General features: G+C 40.8%; 1 protein-coding gene across 7 annotated transcripts in view; it reads right to left on the bottom strand.

Moving 5' to 3' along the window:
• Positions 1 to 48: 48 nt before the first annotated feature.
• The window catches only part of celf6 (CUGBP Elav-like family member 6), a 125,876-nt gene continuing 107,944 nt past the window's right edge, over positions 49 to 17,980 (bottom strand). For 6 of the 7 annotated variants that reach the window (XM_058628712.1, XM_058628713.1, XM_058628716.1 and 3 more), the window contains 3 exons: positions 16,568 to 16,711; positions 12,979 to 13,128; positions 49 to 7,290 (listed from right to left, as the gene is read on the bottom strand). In XM_058628712.1, coding sequence (XP_058484695.1) covers positions 13,001 to 13,128; positions 16,568 to 16,711 — 272 coding nt within the window. In that variant the 3' untranslated portion in view covers positions 49 to 7,290; positions 12,979 to 13,000. Of the gene's footprint in view, positions 7,291 to 9,640; positions 9,709 to 12,978; positions 13,129 to 16,567; positions 16,712 to 17,980 lie in introns of all 7 variants that reach the window. The other variant, XR_009240223.1, reaches the window with a different exon arrangement.

Raw genomic sequence — 17,980 nt, 5'->3', positions numbered from 1 at the left:
ACGTTTAGGCTTCGTTTAATGTGAATGGATAGAAATGACAACGGAGGCTCATTTTCTACAGGACTGTGCTTTATTTTTGTCTAAGCAGAATATAATGAACTAGAGAACTACAGAGTTCAGGAGCACTAAGGGAGATATCACTCCGAATCTGGGAAACGGACCCGAGCCAACGCTTATTCAATTTACATCTGTTTCAAGAAAAAAACAAAACAATAACCCAGGTTTTCCTTTTTTTTTTTTTTTGAAGTCAAATTATCAAAGAAATTATTCTTCAGTTCCTTGTGAATATAAATCGCTGAATATACGATGATGAATGCATTGTGCACGGCAACAACTAAAGAGGATGGATTAAGGTCGTGAAGCTGGGAATGTCGTGATTCAATGATGCAAACTTACATATGGCTAAATGTGAATTCTTTAAAGGCTCTCACTGAATGCTTGATTGGAGCAAACTGCTCAGTTAGCTGAGTTTGTTTACATTTTGGTCCTTGTAACCAATGGAAATGGAGATGCATGACCACAACTCTCATTTGTGTCAGAATGGGCTTGAGGCAAAAAACGGACTCTGGCGAAATGTTTGTCTTCACAACATATTTTTTGACGTTTGAAAGTAGAACATTTGGCATCCCCAGAATACAGTGTGTCCGACCACTGTTCACAGGTAGTACTGTTAAAGAGAACAGGCTGGGTTTAAGGCAGAATTCCCTCCTCAGATTAACAAATCAACCTGAGTGGAGCAAAAGAATATGGCGCTGTCACTGTTGGAACGATAATCTTCAGTGGATGAAGTCACATTAGATAACAAACTGTGGAGGAAACTTCCCATTGATAAGAACAGAGACAATGAAAACCAGAGATATGTCAATGGTGACCAACAACCCTTCAAAAAACAACAAGAAAAAAAAACAGAAAAGCACAATCACATAATGAGAGGAACACCACAGAAATCCATCCATTGCTTGAATATGACAGCATAGGACCAATCTGACTGCAAAGTTTATTTTTTTATATACGGTATATATATTTTTTTGTCTTTTTCTGAAAACAAAGGCCTCAGATGAGATTGTTTTTGAACATGCAATGTTAATACATTTGAACACAACTGTGCAATGGACTCTTGTTTTTTCTTTTTTTTAATCCACATGACCACTACCATCAATCATCCCTTTTTTTTTTTACAGTGCAGATTGTTAATTCTTGTATTGATTTAAGAGCTTTCAGTGGCAAAATGTCTTTCTGAAATTGCTGTCCCACGAGGAATTTCCTATATGGATTGTGCAGCCGAAATAATGATCAAAGCATATCCAAATATAACCTCATAACAATGGGCCTTTCCCAGCTTCAGCGGATAATAACAAAATAAAAGAGAAACTAAACAACGGTTTACCAATCTTGAGTATAAAATCAAATTTTTTCAGTGCTTTACTGTACAAGAAATAAAATCATTTTATCCTCTGATTTTGATAAATTATTTCATAGGTTCCTTCTCATAGTTTCACTGAAATATATTAACTATTCTTAAAATGTTTTTAAATTTTTTTTTTTTTTAAAACGTTTGAACATGATCTATTGTACGGCCTATAAAGAAGGTTCAACAGAATTGAAAAATAAGCTATATTGTATGTACAGAAGTAACGCAGCTGTGTTGTACGGAGAGCAGTGGCAGATTGGGTCAAGCAGGCAGGGGTTTTTGCTGGGATCTATAGTAACTGCTGTCAATCTCTGCTTTACCATGTTGTGCAGTATGTATAAGTTTAGTGTGTATTCATTCCCCCCCCCAAAAAAAAAAAAAAAAAAATGCTTTATGTACATATTGAACAAACTGTTACCTGGAGTTTCATTTTGTAAAATCAGCATCTTAAAATGTCCAAAACCCCAAACATTCACTTTTAAGGACTGTGAAAATGTTATGGTGGTGGTGGCTGATGTTCTCCTTTTCTGTTTTTTTTCTTTTTCCCTTTTTTCGCCACACTGTCGAGCAGTAAGCATGCAGATGGATGAACTCTACTGTCATATCTGTTCATCATCTCCAATTGGACTAATCCAATTACTGCACAGGCGATCCTTCTTCTGTCAGGAAAAACCGTGACATGTACACAGAAATTTTTAATTAACGGATCACTTTGGGTCTGTGGCTTAGGTTTGACATTAAATGAAACACTCTCCTCTATAAGCCGCCGTCCAACGCCAAGGTTTGTAAGATGCATGTTCACAACCCAAACCTAAGGGGCTTAAAAGGACTAAAACTCTCCAAGATCCCTGCACTGCTGCGGACACATTTTATAGTGACATCATTGTCCCACAGAGTTGGGCTCTTCAACACAAGCTGCTATACAACCTTCCTTTTGTTTTGTATTTTATAGGCTATTTACATCAAGGAAAAAAAAAAAGAAAAAATAAAATCTTTGTCTTCATTGCTCTCAGCCATGCTGTTAAACCTCCAGGGGTTAACTATGCATTTTCAGATGGACAACGGAGATATTTTTGTTAGTTTGATTGTTACTCCTACTCTTGGAATAGAATGATGATACTGTAAATCCAAAGCCCTTCCGCTCTGGCCTCATATTTGTGATTCAGCTCGTCCTCCTTCGGGATTAGGGGTAACACAAGGCTCTGAACCTCTCCACTAATCATGACATCATAGTTACTGATGCCCTGAGTATTGGGAGTGATTTTGTGGAGTTTCAGTTTAGCACACAGCACCCCGGCCACCCAGCGCCCATTACCACCTCCACCTTTTTCCGCACAAAAATTCCATTTCCACAGCAAAACCCTTTCTGCACTAAAGTGAGATGACGGAACAGCGCTCTCTCCCAAAGCAGCAAAGGGAGAGGCATTAATTTCTTCCCTCCTGTCCAACAGGTTCCCTTTAATTATCTCTTCTCTTTCAGTCAATTACATTTCATTTCCTTTCCTTGACAATCGTTGCTATTTTCGGGGTGAGTGTTTCACACCCAGAGGGTTGAACAATCGAACATGCTCTCGCCGTTCTATGCTTGGCCCTTTTGCCATTGGCGGTGACCCTTCCTCTTGAGGACTGACCTTGTGCGCAGTGGTATCGAGGCAAATTAAGGAAATGGGCATACTATGTACCACGGTCTCACCCATTATTTTTAATTTAATGATACAAGGTTAGAGTAGGTACGTGGATCAGTGGCAGAGGATCACGTGGTCTGCTCTGTACGCTTATTGAATAAGACCTTGCCGCACTTGTGTATACATCTCACCTCACTGCTTTCAGTCGTATGATTGCAGCTAATTAGATTGATTATATTTTCCTTGTACATGCAGCGTTACAATTTCCCTTTTGTAAACTGGGGGCAGATGTCAAGTAGTTGCTTGCTGGAGCTTGGATGGCACCTGCTGGGCTGACGGTTGTCACTGCTCTTATACGTAAAATAACCTGGATTACAGACTAGGCTGGCTCTGTGCTGGGAACAGAATAAGTAGCCCTAAGAAGCCCTGGCTGCCTGGTTCTCTGCCTTTTCTGTTTTTTAATACACAACGCTTCAATAGCTTCCTCTCGGGGGGGGTTTAGAAGTAATACGGACACCCTTGTTAAAAGTGTTGAAATGCTGATTTCACATTGCCCGATTAAGCTCTGGCAGAGCAGAGATGCTACATGAACACTGCTGTTATCCAAACAGACAGCAGGACAGGCTTGGCTGGATTTCGGCTCACTGGGGACTCAACCTGCCATTAGTAGTGAGAAGTAGTACAACATCTGATATAAGACGGAGAAGAACAGTAGAGTGGGCATACAAGGTTCATGTTCATGCTCACTTGCAGAATGTACTCATGGAATAGTTTAGGTTCACATGAAAAATTATCAGAATATTGGTTTTGTTTGGACCTACTTCGCAATAATTAATAAATCTTCCTGAACTTGAGGGCTGAGGGGAAGAGGGTTGGGTTTTTACGTAAGGCTGTTTAAAAATTGGCATTATTTTGAATTTGAAGAGCGACTGTGTTTCACAAACATTATTTCTGAGGTGAACGATGAACACGCACTGCGCTGCGCAGGTGTCCCTGCAGGGATACAGGCAGGAGAAAGAAAAATGTGTGCAGCGAGTTGTTTTGTAAAACACGGTGGCCTCTGTTGAGACACAATTACATGCTGAAAGAGGGGACACAACAACATAGGCCTCACAGCAGCTGCTTCTACAAAATTGAGGATTTCCAGTGAAATTGTGTTGACCCGAATTTAAACAACTGGTGGTGAAAGAAAACCTAAAAAATAAATGTTGCCATCCATCTTTTTTTTTCCACTCACACTTTTAAAGTTAAAGTTCAGTAATGTCAGTCTTTTCTCAATATTACACCTTGCTATGATATGTAAAGTTTCATCTCGCATCTTTTGCCTCTTCGGGTAAATTTGGCAGTATTACTGGTGCCAGGTCAGCTGTCAGAAGCCTTGCCAAGGAGTAGGCACAAACATAATTCTCCCTAATCTTCCATCTGTCATCCATGTGCATGCAGGGGACTATTTCTCTCATCATTTGGTCCAAGTGATTATCCTGGTGATTTTTCACTCTTTGCCGCTAATGTATAGAGGGCGGTGATTATAGTGTGATTAGAGGGAAAGGTGAAAAAGCATGTCTAATATGGCACAGGAGATAATTGAAGGGTAGTGAGCGCAGACATTAGCCAGGTTAGAAAACGCTCTGTTAAGGCATGAGCCACTTAACTGTTGGACCGAGGTCTGGATAGGGAGCACGCCTGCTCTTAGGAGAGGGGAAACAGTGGGGACACATGGCACACAGAGATCATAGGCTTAAATCGAGAGCGTCTGCTCGGAGAACGAGTCGGAGTCTAGTGATTTTGATTAAGTCTAGTCATCTTTTCTCTCTAAAAAGTGGGGGGAAAAAAAGTTGGAATATCAAGGAGCAGATTCTTGGTGTTGAACAGAAATTGCTTGGACTGGTGCTTAAGGTACCAAGCCTATTTGATCCCTTTATCTCCCTTTATGGGAGATTTTAAGCTTAATTATATACCTTTTTTTTTATTACTATATTTTAAAATATAAGAAATTGATGTTTGTTTGTTTTTGGCTTCCTCTCTTCACCTCCCTCCGTCTCTCCCACATCCCCCTGCCACTGACTGCCAGTGGTCAACACTCAAAAGTGTCAGACAGTGAAAACGAGCAAGTGTTTAGAATGACTAAAACAACATTACTCCTCCCTTTAGACAAATTTCAAACATATTGATCTGCTCTAAGGGACGATACTACACCCTGAGCTCTAAAACAGTCAAAACACAGGCTGCAGGACTCACTGCAGTGCTTCACGCTGTACTGCCTGTCATCAGTGTTTGAGTGATGGTTAAAAATGACAGTTAGATATAATTAAGATGTAGTCTGCTTTTAGCTGCATCTATGTTTTTTTTTAAATTATGGATCTGTTAAGTAGGTCGGAGAACGTGGTAAAAGTGTACTTTTTACGCTAGATTTGATACCGTTAAATGAACCTGCGCTTTTTTTGCCATCAATAATTTAGACTTGAGTTTGTCGTTGGAGAAATGTTTGAATCTGTTAAAAAGTGAGGTTCTGCTTTTCTTAGTCTGGAGATTTGGACACACACGTCCTTGACATGTCTCTTGTATAAGTCGTGGTTGCTTACAGCATGTGTGCACTCTGTTTTTAAGGGGGACTTCAATGCCATAAGGGCAAATTCATTTGTGTACTGAGTTCATTCTGCTGGCAGTTTCAATAGCTGTCACCTTACTCCTCATCCTCCTCTCTCTTTTTGTCACTATCCCTTTGTCCGTCTTTCTTTATAGAACTGTCTCCTTTTCACAATTGGTGGCTTTATAAATCACCCTTCATGTTGCAATACAAAGTTCAAGAAAAAAAGAAAAACAAAACTGAAACAACAAAAGACACCCCATGTCCATTTTGCTTGGTCTTTACAGTGGATTGTCGCTTGAATACAAAGGCGAGTGAGAAGCCTCAAACGTCTGCACCCTGTCCGGCACAGACATCAGTAAGATCTTTTTTTTTTTTCCTCCTGTCGTTCTGTTTTTTTTTTTTTTTTTCACCCAGAACAGTCTGTCAGAGAGTGCAGTGACTTGTACATCATGGTGGGCGAGATATCCAGTGGCTGATACCTTTACATCCAACAAAAAGAGACTTGTTGCTTACCGGGGCACATAAATGTTTCCTTTTTACCCTTCCCACCCCCTCCCTCACCCCTGCCCCACATCCTTTTCATTACATCTTCAAGTATTACTTTTTTTTTTTTTCAAACAACAGCAAAAGTTAGCAAATTTACATTTTTTTTTTTTCCTCTAGTCTATTTTACTATTCTACAACCTGGCGCTAAATCAGCATCCAGAGCAAAAGATCAGCCCCTATACTACGATTCCATGTCTTTTTTGTACATTATTTCCATTTTCTTTTATTCGTACTTACAGTAGGCCACTGGATATTGATTTAATGATTTTTTTTTTTGTTTTTTTTTACTACGAGTAAATTGTAATACTTGCAGCTACAAGGTATGAGTTTTTAAATATATATTTATATATTTATATATTTATATTCTTTTAAAAAGCGTTTAGTCCTTTGGTCCCTATTTCCTAAGGAATGATGCATGTAAATTATCCTGGATTCTCCTCTTCTCTCCTCTTCCTCTTGTCTTCTTCTTCTTCTTCTTTTTCTTCTTCTTCGATCCAGAGCTTGCCCTGTCACAGAGCACAACACCTGTGTAGGCACAAAAACCAAAATGGCAGCAGGCTGGTGTGGGTGTTTGTGTGTAAGTGTGAGTGTGTCTGTGTTTGCGTACACGCATGTGTTTGCTTCAGTACTTGAGTTGGCATTTGCACGTATTTATACATGTACAAAGTAGTAGTAGTTTTTTTTTTTTTCCTTTTTCTTTTGGGTGTAGCATATTTAAGTGTGTATGTTTGGTTTGTTATCTGCATTAATGTGTGTTTATCTATATCCTGTGTCAGTATGCATGCTTTGAGCATAATGAGTCTATAAAGGTTGTTTTTTTTTCCCCCATCATGTCTAAAAAACAGCAGCAAAAAGTTGGTCTCTGCAAAAAATCTTCTTCCCCAGACGCCAAAGCAAAACAGGGAAAAAAAGGAGGCATTTGCAAAGAAAAAAAAATGAAACATTCAAAAAAAAAGAGGAAAAAAAATCAACTCTGGGATTCTTCTCTTAGTCACCCAATCTTTCAACGGGTTTCCAGCATGATCAAGGGACCACCCTTCCTTCATGATATGTAGCAGAGCAAGAAGTCTTTGTACTTTTACTGCACTTGTGGAAATAAGGTGATGTGGCCCTTCATCCTGTGACATAGAGATAGAGAGAGGTAAAGAGAGAGAAATGGAGAGGAGGGGAATATAAGGAGAGTTGATTCAGAGAGCTGCACACATGCTCGGGAGTTGCTGGCTCCTGGTTATCACACAGACTGACAGGCACAGCCAACAGCATGAGAAACAGACGGGGAGGAGAGGAAAGAAAAAAAAGAAAAAAAAAAGGAGCGCGTCAATCAAAACCAGAAATAAGTGGGCAAGAGGTGGGGTGGGAGATTTGTGTTTTAACCATATGGAACAGACATCGACACTGTGACAGCACTAATCCAAAGAAGACCTAATTTAAACTGGCTACATGTTGGGGGGGGAAATACAGCTTAAGAGTTTACTGACATTCGTGTCATTAATTCTTAACAAACAAAATACCATAAGATCAAAAAGGAATCCGGATGAGGTATATGTGTGTGACTATAATGAGAGGGTCCAATTTAAAAAAAAAAAAATAAATAATAAATAAATAAATCATGAAATGCATCTACATTTTTTCCCATAAAAACCCTAGCATTTACCCCTCTGTTGTGTCTAGCTGTTGCACCTTTACTTAAAAGTCTGTGTTGCTGAGCTTCAGGTATACATGTCGTTTACAGGCAATGCTGCTAATGTGTAGTGTGCTACGATGTGGGTGAAGAGAGTCTATGGAATCACAGCAAATGGCTCTGTGGAAGTGAACATGAAAGAGTCTGACTTTGGTATGGGGGGGGGGCATTCGTCCCGGTTGCTCTTTGTTCTACCTTTCCATCTCTGCAAATGAGCTTGTTACCATGTCGTAATAGATCTGCCTTTTTAGACGTGGAAGCAGAGATTCTAACTTTTCTGCCTGTTTGTGCCAAAGCGAGCCCGGTCATTAGCGGCGTAAAGCAATAACGGTCTCGATTACTGATGTCTTCTTTTATAATCCGGTGATTTGCGCTATGCATCTACCGCAGAGCTGCAGAGACACACATTAGCCTCAAAATATATCTTTTTCCTCCATCTTTAAGAACATCACCTCCCAACTTTGTCAGGTAGTAACGGATTTCTTTAAAAAAACATTTTTTTTTTTTCCCCCCAACCCTCCACTAGCATTTTATCCCAGCACTATGCCTTTCCCTCCCACTGCCACCTACTTAGACGGCTCCATAAAAGATAATGGCAGTTAAGAAGCACAGTTGATGCCAGAAAGACCTCATTCTTTCCGGCTTGCCTTGCTAGACACCCTCCACTCCCAAACACCCCCCCACCCCACTGAGTTCCTTGAGTAGACTATGGGAGGGCAGAGACACCTGCAGGGCTTCTGAATGAATCGGGCAGAAGAAGTTCGATGAAAACAACTAACTCTTATCGGGGTTTGCCTGGAGGGATAGAAACGAACGCACTCTCAGAAGAAAAGACCTTTTTCACTCAAAATTTGTTGGCTCCCCTTCACACAGAATAGCAATTATCTTGTACAACAAAAACACAGCCGCTAATTTATGCCACTCAATAGGCAGCTGCAAATACTCATCCTAGGTATTGTGTTCTATTTCTGCTCCTTGCTTACACACACCTATATTTGGTATGGTCCGTGTTGTGGACAGATTTTAGCCATGTGGGTCTATAATACAGCCTGCAGCTCTGCTATCACAATGTAATTGGTTTGCAGCCTCATAAATAAATAAATGGAAAGCGATTCTCATGTTAGGCAAACAAAGCAATCTTGCCGAAGTACTCCCTGTGCAGATGGAATCCACAGAGAAGTGGAGTGTCAACATTTGCCTGTGCTCTCTGTGTGAACAGTGGAGATTTAATTGGCTACACAAACATAGGGTCATGTTGGCTACCTCAACTAAACAGCTGTCGATCGTGGGAGAAGGAACAAAACAAAAAAAAAAAGTTCCTCGCGCCGGACATTAATTAAAAGAAAAAAAGTCAAATCATAGTTTGCTCGAAAAGGAAAACACTGTGGAAGTAAATGTGGAGACACGGAGGAATAGGAAAGAACAGTACACTCATACACATGGACCTCACAAGAAAAAAAAAAGAAAAGTAAAACAAGTCACAAGGGCACACAGTACAATAGCACAAAGAGTCAAAGGCCACTTCCAGTTATAATCCACCAGTCAGCACGTGAGATACATTATGTACAACAGGTACCAGCCAAGAAAGGCGTCAGTTTACTGCACTCCACAAACTGCCAATGTACAAAATACAGTATAAATATATAGATATAGATATATATGAAAGGAGGGCAGAATATAAAGAGATAGAGTTAAGAGATACCAGTCAACGCCACGTCATGCAACGCAGTCACAGTCCCACCACATGACGTCATCCAAAAGAAAATGACACCATGGGTTCAACTTACAGCTGTAAGAACTCGGCCCCATGACAGGTGTACAGGGTGTGGCTATAGCGGAGAAAGACCACCTCACACTGTGATTGGCCGTGTCAGGTTGCCAGGTTGGTGGGGGTGCAAAAGAAGGAAAGAAACAGTGGGATTTTCTTTTCCTTTAGGTCAAAATTCAAAGCACCCTTCCATATTTGTTCCACACCCTCACTTATTCTGCCTGACAAATCAAATGAGGTTATTATGCTTATTACCATAAAACAGAAAAAAAATGAAGAATTGACAAGTGAAACAGAAATGACAGAAAATAGCACCAAAAAACACACACACACACACACACACACAAACGGCCTTTTCTTGTGCGTCAGTGTGGTGGTGAAATACTCTCAAGCTGACAACATGTGCAGGTTAAAGGGTTGAATTGATGTTCTTATATTCACAAAGATAACCCTTAAGGCAGAAATGCATATTTCAGAAACTTGTCCTGTCTACAATAATTGGATTTGCCTTGCATTGTTTGCTATGAGGTCGGCCGTACAGTGAGCACTCCAGCTTTTTTTTTTTTTTTGCATTAAGTTTATCTTTAAGACACAGAATGCAATTTCAGTGCAGTAGGGCTCCTGAGACCAGCAGAGGAGGATGCTGTCTGATCGTGTTTTTAATGCAACTTCAAAGTGAAATTGTCGGTATTAGAGGAAATAAAGGGGCCTAAGAAGTTATCTGCATGTTAAAGTTCGTTACCTGAGCAACACACGTGCACACACACGCACACGCACGCACGCACACACACTTCAAGCTAGGGTTTTTCATCATTAAAATATTGTTGGATTTAGAAAATTGAGGTTTTGCTGCTGAACTTTGCTTTTAATTTCAGTCTGTTGACTTCAGCATACCGTCTTGCCACAATGAAAGGCAAAGAAGTAGATTGGTCAAATCTTTAAAAATACTCAGTCTTTATACAAGAGCCTGTGTGACTTTTAAGACTCTATAAAGCTAAAGCTTTGATACAGAGCCAGCTCCAGAAGCCTCAGTAGTGTATTTTCTTTTTCCCCCCTCCGTGTTTTCACAGAATTGCTCTTGGTTTTGCTCTATTGGTTTTCCTTAACTCAACAGCAGAAATGGTGTACTAACAGAGGAAAAAACACAGAGATGGATAGAACCAGACCAGGGAAGAAGGAAGATGTAGAAGGAAAATTAAAGACAAACACACACACACACACACACACGCACGCACACGCACACACTTCCTGGTTGTGACAGAATGTTATTGTGAGAATTGTCTGCACTCGGAGATAATCTGAGTACATCTCAATGACTGTGCTGTCACTGGACGCTGTTGCGGGATATTTTCCATTTGTCCCTCATCGATGAGTGCCTTCTCTGGGTGTCTACTTTGAAAGCTTCTCTTCAATTAGCAGGGCAGAGCTGTATTCAAACAGTACCAGGCGAGGGAATAAAGGCAGCATCTATCATTTATAATGCACACTACCTTCCATTAATGCCATCTTGTGGCTTTTAAAGAGTCAAACCTAAACCAAACAAATGGTATTATCATGCTTTTATTTATGGAGGAACATAATCTAGGCTTATGTTATTGTAATGAAAAGTTGTCTCGCCAATTGGGTGAAGAGAGCATGCATCTATATTATTTTTGCACTGGCAGCTGCACTTTGTGACAGATGGGTGATGATTCTTTCGATAAGGCCCGACACACTGTAATTAGTCTTTATGGAGGGATGCTGCAACTTTTAAGTAAACCATCTTTTCATTAAATTGCATGAAAGCTTTTGGCTTTTTGTTTTTCTTTTTTTTTTTAAGTTCCAAAGGAGGCACAGCTGAATATAGAAGACGTCAGGCTTTTCATCACAACTATGCATTTACAAGAGTTCTGTAAATTGCTCAGTGTTAAATTGACTGTGACCCTGCAGTGGCATAAAACTGACATCATATAGTTTCGAACACTTGCTCTAGCTTCATATTTTATTTGCAGTAGGTGAAGTGAGGGGTGAGCGTGTGCTTACTTTTTGCATTATAACATTTTACATTTCATGGCTTAATCAAAGTCCCTTTTATCTTTTTGCTACGACGTTAATATAGTATGTAGATAGTTTGTTAAAGTGAGGCATGAAGACGTGCACTCAGAGTAGGGCTGGACAGTATGGTCAAAAATGGTGTCATGATTAAAAAAAAAAGTTTCTAATCAGTTGATATTGACAGTTATTGTGATAATGTCAGATAACTAAAGATTGAGTTTTGCTCCTCCATACTGATCGTTGAAGAAATTATTTAAATGTGTTTTTTTATGGACACTAAAACTTAAAAAGTTAAAACAGAACAACATTTCATATAACATTATGTTAGATTGATATTGTCATATTGCCCAGCCCTAGCTCACAGAAACAATAGCATGTCATGTGTCATTTATAAGTACAACTGCCAAGATATTTTGCCTTTTGCAAAAAAAAAAAAAAAATTATTTACTTTTAATTTATTTGTTAGAGCAATTCATTTTATTTCAAACATCCTGCATTTACTTGCCATGCTGTCCCTGGTATTGTCAATTGTTGCTGTGCTTTAAACCTACTCTGGATCTCCTCTATGAATTGTTCTTGACTGAAAGAAAGAGCTTCTGGATGAATACTGAGCTAATTCGGGGTAGAAATGATAGGTTTTTACAAATTTGTAGCTGAACAACTCAAATGTATTTTCGCCAGCGTCCCTAGTGGATGGTTAATTATACCCAGCAGGACATTGATGATGTCATCGAGCAAATCAGCTTCAAATCAGCTTCTAATCCACAGACGAAGAGAAAACCTGTACAGAAATCAGGTTGTTTTTGTGAAAAGGGGCTGATAACGTTACAATTAACAACAATAATAATAATAATAGACTTGAAACACACGGTGGACTAAGTTTATAATTAGAGAATTACAGAGAATACATATTTGGTGTTATTTGAAGGGGATGTCTGGGAGTTTGTCCATTTCCTTTCTGAGCATCTCACCCTACAGTGATCACCTCTCTCTCTCCAAATCAGGAGGAAAATAAATAGATGAGAAAATAATGAAGGAATTGAAATTGTAAACCAAAAAGGTAAAGGTTGTTGAAGGTTTTAAAATATAAATAAAAACAAAAACAAATACTTTTTTGGGGTGAAATGTGAATGTACTATTTAAGTTTAAAAGGTAAAGACATATTAACCCTACTTAAAATTTTGAAAAAAAACTTCTCACAGGAGTCAGTTGTATCTGCTGTTGCCGCAAGACTATGCAAAAGTCATTCTTATAAGCAGCCAAGTGGACAGTCTGAAAGGATGTAGTAAGCCACGGTGTGTAATAGTAAGAGTGGTACTGTACCTGGATACTGACAGTAGACGAGTCAATAAGGTCGGTTGGCGTCCTTTGGCCGCTTTAGCTGCACCTTCAGCCTCTTCATGCCTATCTGAAACCCATTCATGGCCTGGATAGCGGCTTGAGCACTGGATGGATTATCAAAACTCACAAAGCCTGAGACAACAATACAGAGTGATGGGGCAGAGAAAATGGGAAAATGAAAATAAAAGGGACAACACATGAAAGGAGAAGAATGAGGGGAGATGAAAAAGGAACGGGACGAGGAGAAAGGGAGGAGGACAAAGACGGGGAGAATAAAACAGGCAAGATGAAAGAAAAAAGGGAAGAAGAAGAAGAAGACCCTTTTTAACGCTCAACAATGACACAACAATGGGTCTTTGTTTTCCATTTTCGGCAGATTAATTGAAAATCTCTGAAATAAAACGATTACATAAAATGCCACAATGGCTAATAACAGATATTAAAAATCAGACGAAGATGAGCTATTAGAATTAGACTTGAACAAAGAACAAAAAACATGAAAAGATAAGAGAGAGAGGAAAACGTCATCTCATGTTTTCTGCGGGTTTGTTGGACAAAATCGGTGCCTGGAAATTGAGGGGCAGGTCTGTGTGTGTGTGTGTGTGTGTGTGTGTGTGTGTGTGTGTGTGTGTGACTGTGACTGAACATGTATCTAAGTAAAGAGTAAAGGGCACTGGGGTCGTAATGAGATGCTAGGAGCACGGTATGTCGGACCGAGGTTCCTGCTGCTCTGAGTTATCACCTGGGTGTCGGGGCGGAATGAGCCAAAGGCTTTCCACACCAGGACTCCTTCCCTGTTCTTATCAGACACCTCCGTGATTGACGGCCCAAATTTTCCGCCTGCCAGCTGATTTGATCACACCGCTATGGGTCCAATTTAATTTGGGGGGAGAGGGCAGGCTTTTGTCAGTGCGGGGTGAGATAAGGCTGCTTCTTTTACAAACCCTTTAAACAAACTATACAGGGGGAGCGCCTGTCAGTTGGCAGTGATCCCCCCCCTCCCCAGCCTTAGAAACATGCACACACTCACACTATCGCTGGCTTTAATGATTTTCTATACCTCACATTTACATCCACATGCCGAAAAAAGTGATAGCTGGGTGTGTGTGGGGGGGGGGTCAAAGTACAGAAGAGCAGGGGATGACGGAGAATGTGCTGCAAACTTTAAATTGCTCGAATCCACGTGTACGGCAATAAAAGCAGAATGGGATATTTGAGCCGGGTTCTTACTTTCTACTGTTTTCCTCCAGAGGAAGTAACGGGCTGATATTTCAAGTCTCTGATGCAGCACTGACTTTGTGGAGCCGCTCAACCCAATGCTCCGAGCGCTACTCGTATTAGCGGTACGGCCATCCGTATCAGCTGAATGTCTGCATTTGCGTTATAATGCTATGTATTGGAGAGGCTGAGTGGTGGAGAGTGCGGCAGAAAAACACGATGTAACACTATGTAATGATTGTATGCACTGATGGTGACTGGTGTTCTGAAATGCAGGGGTGGCTGCAGTGTAGGGGTGAGGTCTCTGTTGAAAGGCAGAGAAAAGGTACCGACATGACGCCCCCTTGACTCCTTGAGAGCAAGTTGACCTCCAGGTTATTCTTTTTTTTTTTTTGTATGAATAAAGAGTTGATGAGAGACTTTTGTGGATGTTAAAGACATATTGTTAGGATGGTGTGTCTTTATAACTATATGAAAATGCTCTGCTGAAAAAAACCCTGTAAGGTCAACCACATTCAAGAACAACAAAGCAAAACAGCCACAAACAAAGAAAAAGAAGTTATGCTGTTTTCAGAAGATCTTAAGATCAATTATTTCACTCTGTGTATTTCTTTGTGGGATTTTGAAGTAGCGGAGAGAGTTGTAAAAGCAGGTTTACATCCTTTTTGGTATGCTAAAGCCACCGTAGTTTTCCAAAGAGCTTGGGAAAGGAGAGATGAGTAGAGGAGTCCTCTGCTTGTTGCAGTCTGCAGTCTCACCATTAGATGTCGCTAATTCGTACACACTGGACCTCTAATATACAGATTACTACAAAGTCGTGCCATCCCGGTTTATACAGTTTGAAAGTAGGCTTGTGTATCTTGTGTCACTTTTCAACTATGAGGTGAATTATTTTATTAATATTTGCTCTTTCCTCATCTCATCGTTAGTGTTTGAAATCACATTTAGAAGAAAAAAAGGTCTAAACCAAAGAGAAACACTAGTCATATATTTTATTGAGTGTAGTTTTTTCAAAGCACATGATTGATATAACTCCTAAGGTTTTATACTATCTTGTTGTACTTATATATATATATATATATGTATTATTTCAGTGAATTATTTACATTTATGTCAGCAAGGTCAATGGCTTTCTGTTACTACTACTACAACCACCATGTCTACTACAGCCTCTAATAACTAATACTAACTCTAATATTTAAAGCCCAATAACGTTTCCCCCTCTTCATTCACAGCATCGTCTGTCTAATTTGTTAATGTCTTACAAAAGAGCCTCCAGGCTTCTGCTATAAAAAGGAGACGCGTTTAAAAAGAAGCGCACACAAGAAGAATCATTCGGTTCATCATTTGCCGCGTTTCACTCGAGATCTTAATTACTCGCCGTGGCAAATAAGCAGGTGAGACTTTTGAAGTCACTGCCCCTTTATCCTTCCCTTTAGTTGACTGACCGAAGGAGAGACAGGAGACACATTTAGAGAAGAGGAATAGATGCTGTCCTAAGAGGGACGGAGAGAGATGGACATGGGAATGTATCTTCATTGATACTACATGTGCCATGCCATAAAGAGAGAAAGTCAACAATGGGAGTATCTCTCTCTCTCTCTCTCGTTCTCTCTCTCCCCATGCCTGTCTCCTGGGTGCTGCTGTCCAACTGAATCAACAGCAAGGCCCACACCAGTCTATTATTATCTCTTTAAGCTCATGGTTTCCACCTGCACCACCTCCACCCTGACGAACTGGTGTGTTGCGTGGGAGGCGAGAAGGAGGAGGAGGGGGTGAGGAGGCGGGTGTGATGCCGATTGGGTTGCCCGACTGGAGGACTGGGGGTGGGCGGGGCCGGGGGGGATCTGGGAAAATGCTATTCTCTTGGGTAAAGGAGCCAGGGAAATGGTAGAGAAGGCGATGCTGATTGTATTAGGAATGGTGTGATGAACAGATGTGTGGAGCAAGTGGCAATTGTGGAAGGTGTTTGGGTCAGTGGCAAGCTGAGGGCTTCATTCACTCACAGTGCCCACCCCCCCTCGCACAGAACCCCCCCCCCCCCCGTTGCCGAACTGCACCGTCTTGTTAGATATGCCTGTGTGATGAAGCCAGGGAGCACGTGTCCCCTGCTTCTCTCCCCTCTGCTCGGTGGCATGTAACGGCAACTTTAAAATGTTAATTGCAACTTGATTAGAATAGACACTGGGAATAAAAGCAAAAGCAAACACTAATTGCAGGAAAGCAACAAGAGGCACGAGATAATTGCCAAACACATACACCGTGTGACTCTGTTCATTTTAATGATGTCCCTCCCTCCCTCCACAACACCCCCCCCCCCCTTTCCTTTTCTCAACGTCACTCTTTGACTCACCAAAACATTTGCTCTGATTGGTGGCTCGGTCCACGAAGACTTTGGCCGAGATGACGTTGCCGAAGGGCAGGAACATTTGCATGAGCTCCGCATCTCCGAACTCCTGGGGCAGGTGATAAATAAACAGGTTGCAACCTTCTGGCCCTGGTGATAGTGAGAGAGACAACGGGGTTACACTGAGAGAGATACTGACCGTCGTAACATGGATGGGTATGATGAATTAGTACTTAAGAAAGCAATCAAGTAAATCAGAAACTAAGGATTATATTACTGTAGTATTTACCCGATACTACACACACCGTCATAACAGTACATTTCACATGTTTGTTTGGTCAGCCCTTTCCATTCGAATCCTCCCGAGGACCTCATTGCACAGTGTCACTGGATGGACTGGTGGCACCTAACTAAATCCCATACACTTATATTTGACTATTGACTCAGAAAATGTGCTGCCAATTGGTTTGTGCGCATGTAAACAGCCACAGAGAGGCAGAGGCAGAGCAGGTTAAAGAGAAAAAACAGCCGCAGATAAAAACAGAGACAACATGAGCAAGAACAAAAAACCCCAAGAGAGGCTGATTGAAAGAGAAAACACCAAGACTTTTTTTTTTTTTTTTTCTGAGAAAGGGAAGCACATACAGAGGAAGACGGAGAGGAGGAGGAGGAGGAGGCAGAGCATGCATTAAGACATAAGCCGAGTGTTTGCCCCAATTACTGTGTGACAGTAGGACTGTCTTCCAATTTCTCTCCACCTCTCCACACTCGTTCACCCAGCTGCCACATATTGTACAGGCCAATCTGAGAAAAGGCAGGAATGCACTGGAGAGAGACAGAAAGAGAAATGGAGCCATGGACAGGCAGGCAGGCAGACAGACAGAGAGAGAGAGAGACAGACATGGAGCCAGTTGTGACGGACTCGTGGACAGCATGTGTGCAGGCTGGCTGGTGATTGCATGATGAGATGAGACTAAGGCTGGTTTCAAACATGCTTTATGTTTATTTTATATTACATTGAAATGGAATACACACACACACACACACACACACACACATTTTTGTGCACACTGCTTAGATTGTATATCTACTACTTACCCACGGACACATAATGATTGCATAGTTATCCACACAGCTTAGGATTTAAGTTTGGTACGAGTCACATGCACACACACACTTTATTGTTACGATGTTGTTGTTGTTGTTATTAGTTTACAGCAGTAACTATTAAAAATACATGGCTGTTTAGTGGTCATCAAAGCACTGCTTATATGTAGCCCTTTCGTGCTCCAGAGGGAGGGAGTAGCGCAGTCTTATAAATTGCCTAAAGTGATGAAACTTGAAGTAACATCGGCAGGGGTTGAATACTACTGGTCTGAAAATTAACGCACGTGGAATTCGATGCGAGTGAGCGCGGCT

The sequence above is a fragment of the Solea solea genome, chromosome 5, assembly GCF_958295425.1.
Source record: "Solea solea chromosome 5, fSolSol10.1, whole genome shotgun sequence".
NCBI lineage: Eukaryota > Metazoa > Chordata > Actinopteri > Pleuronectiformes > Soleidae > Solea > Solea solea.
This window is presented reverse-complemented; position numbering and strand designations above follow the sequence as displayed.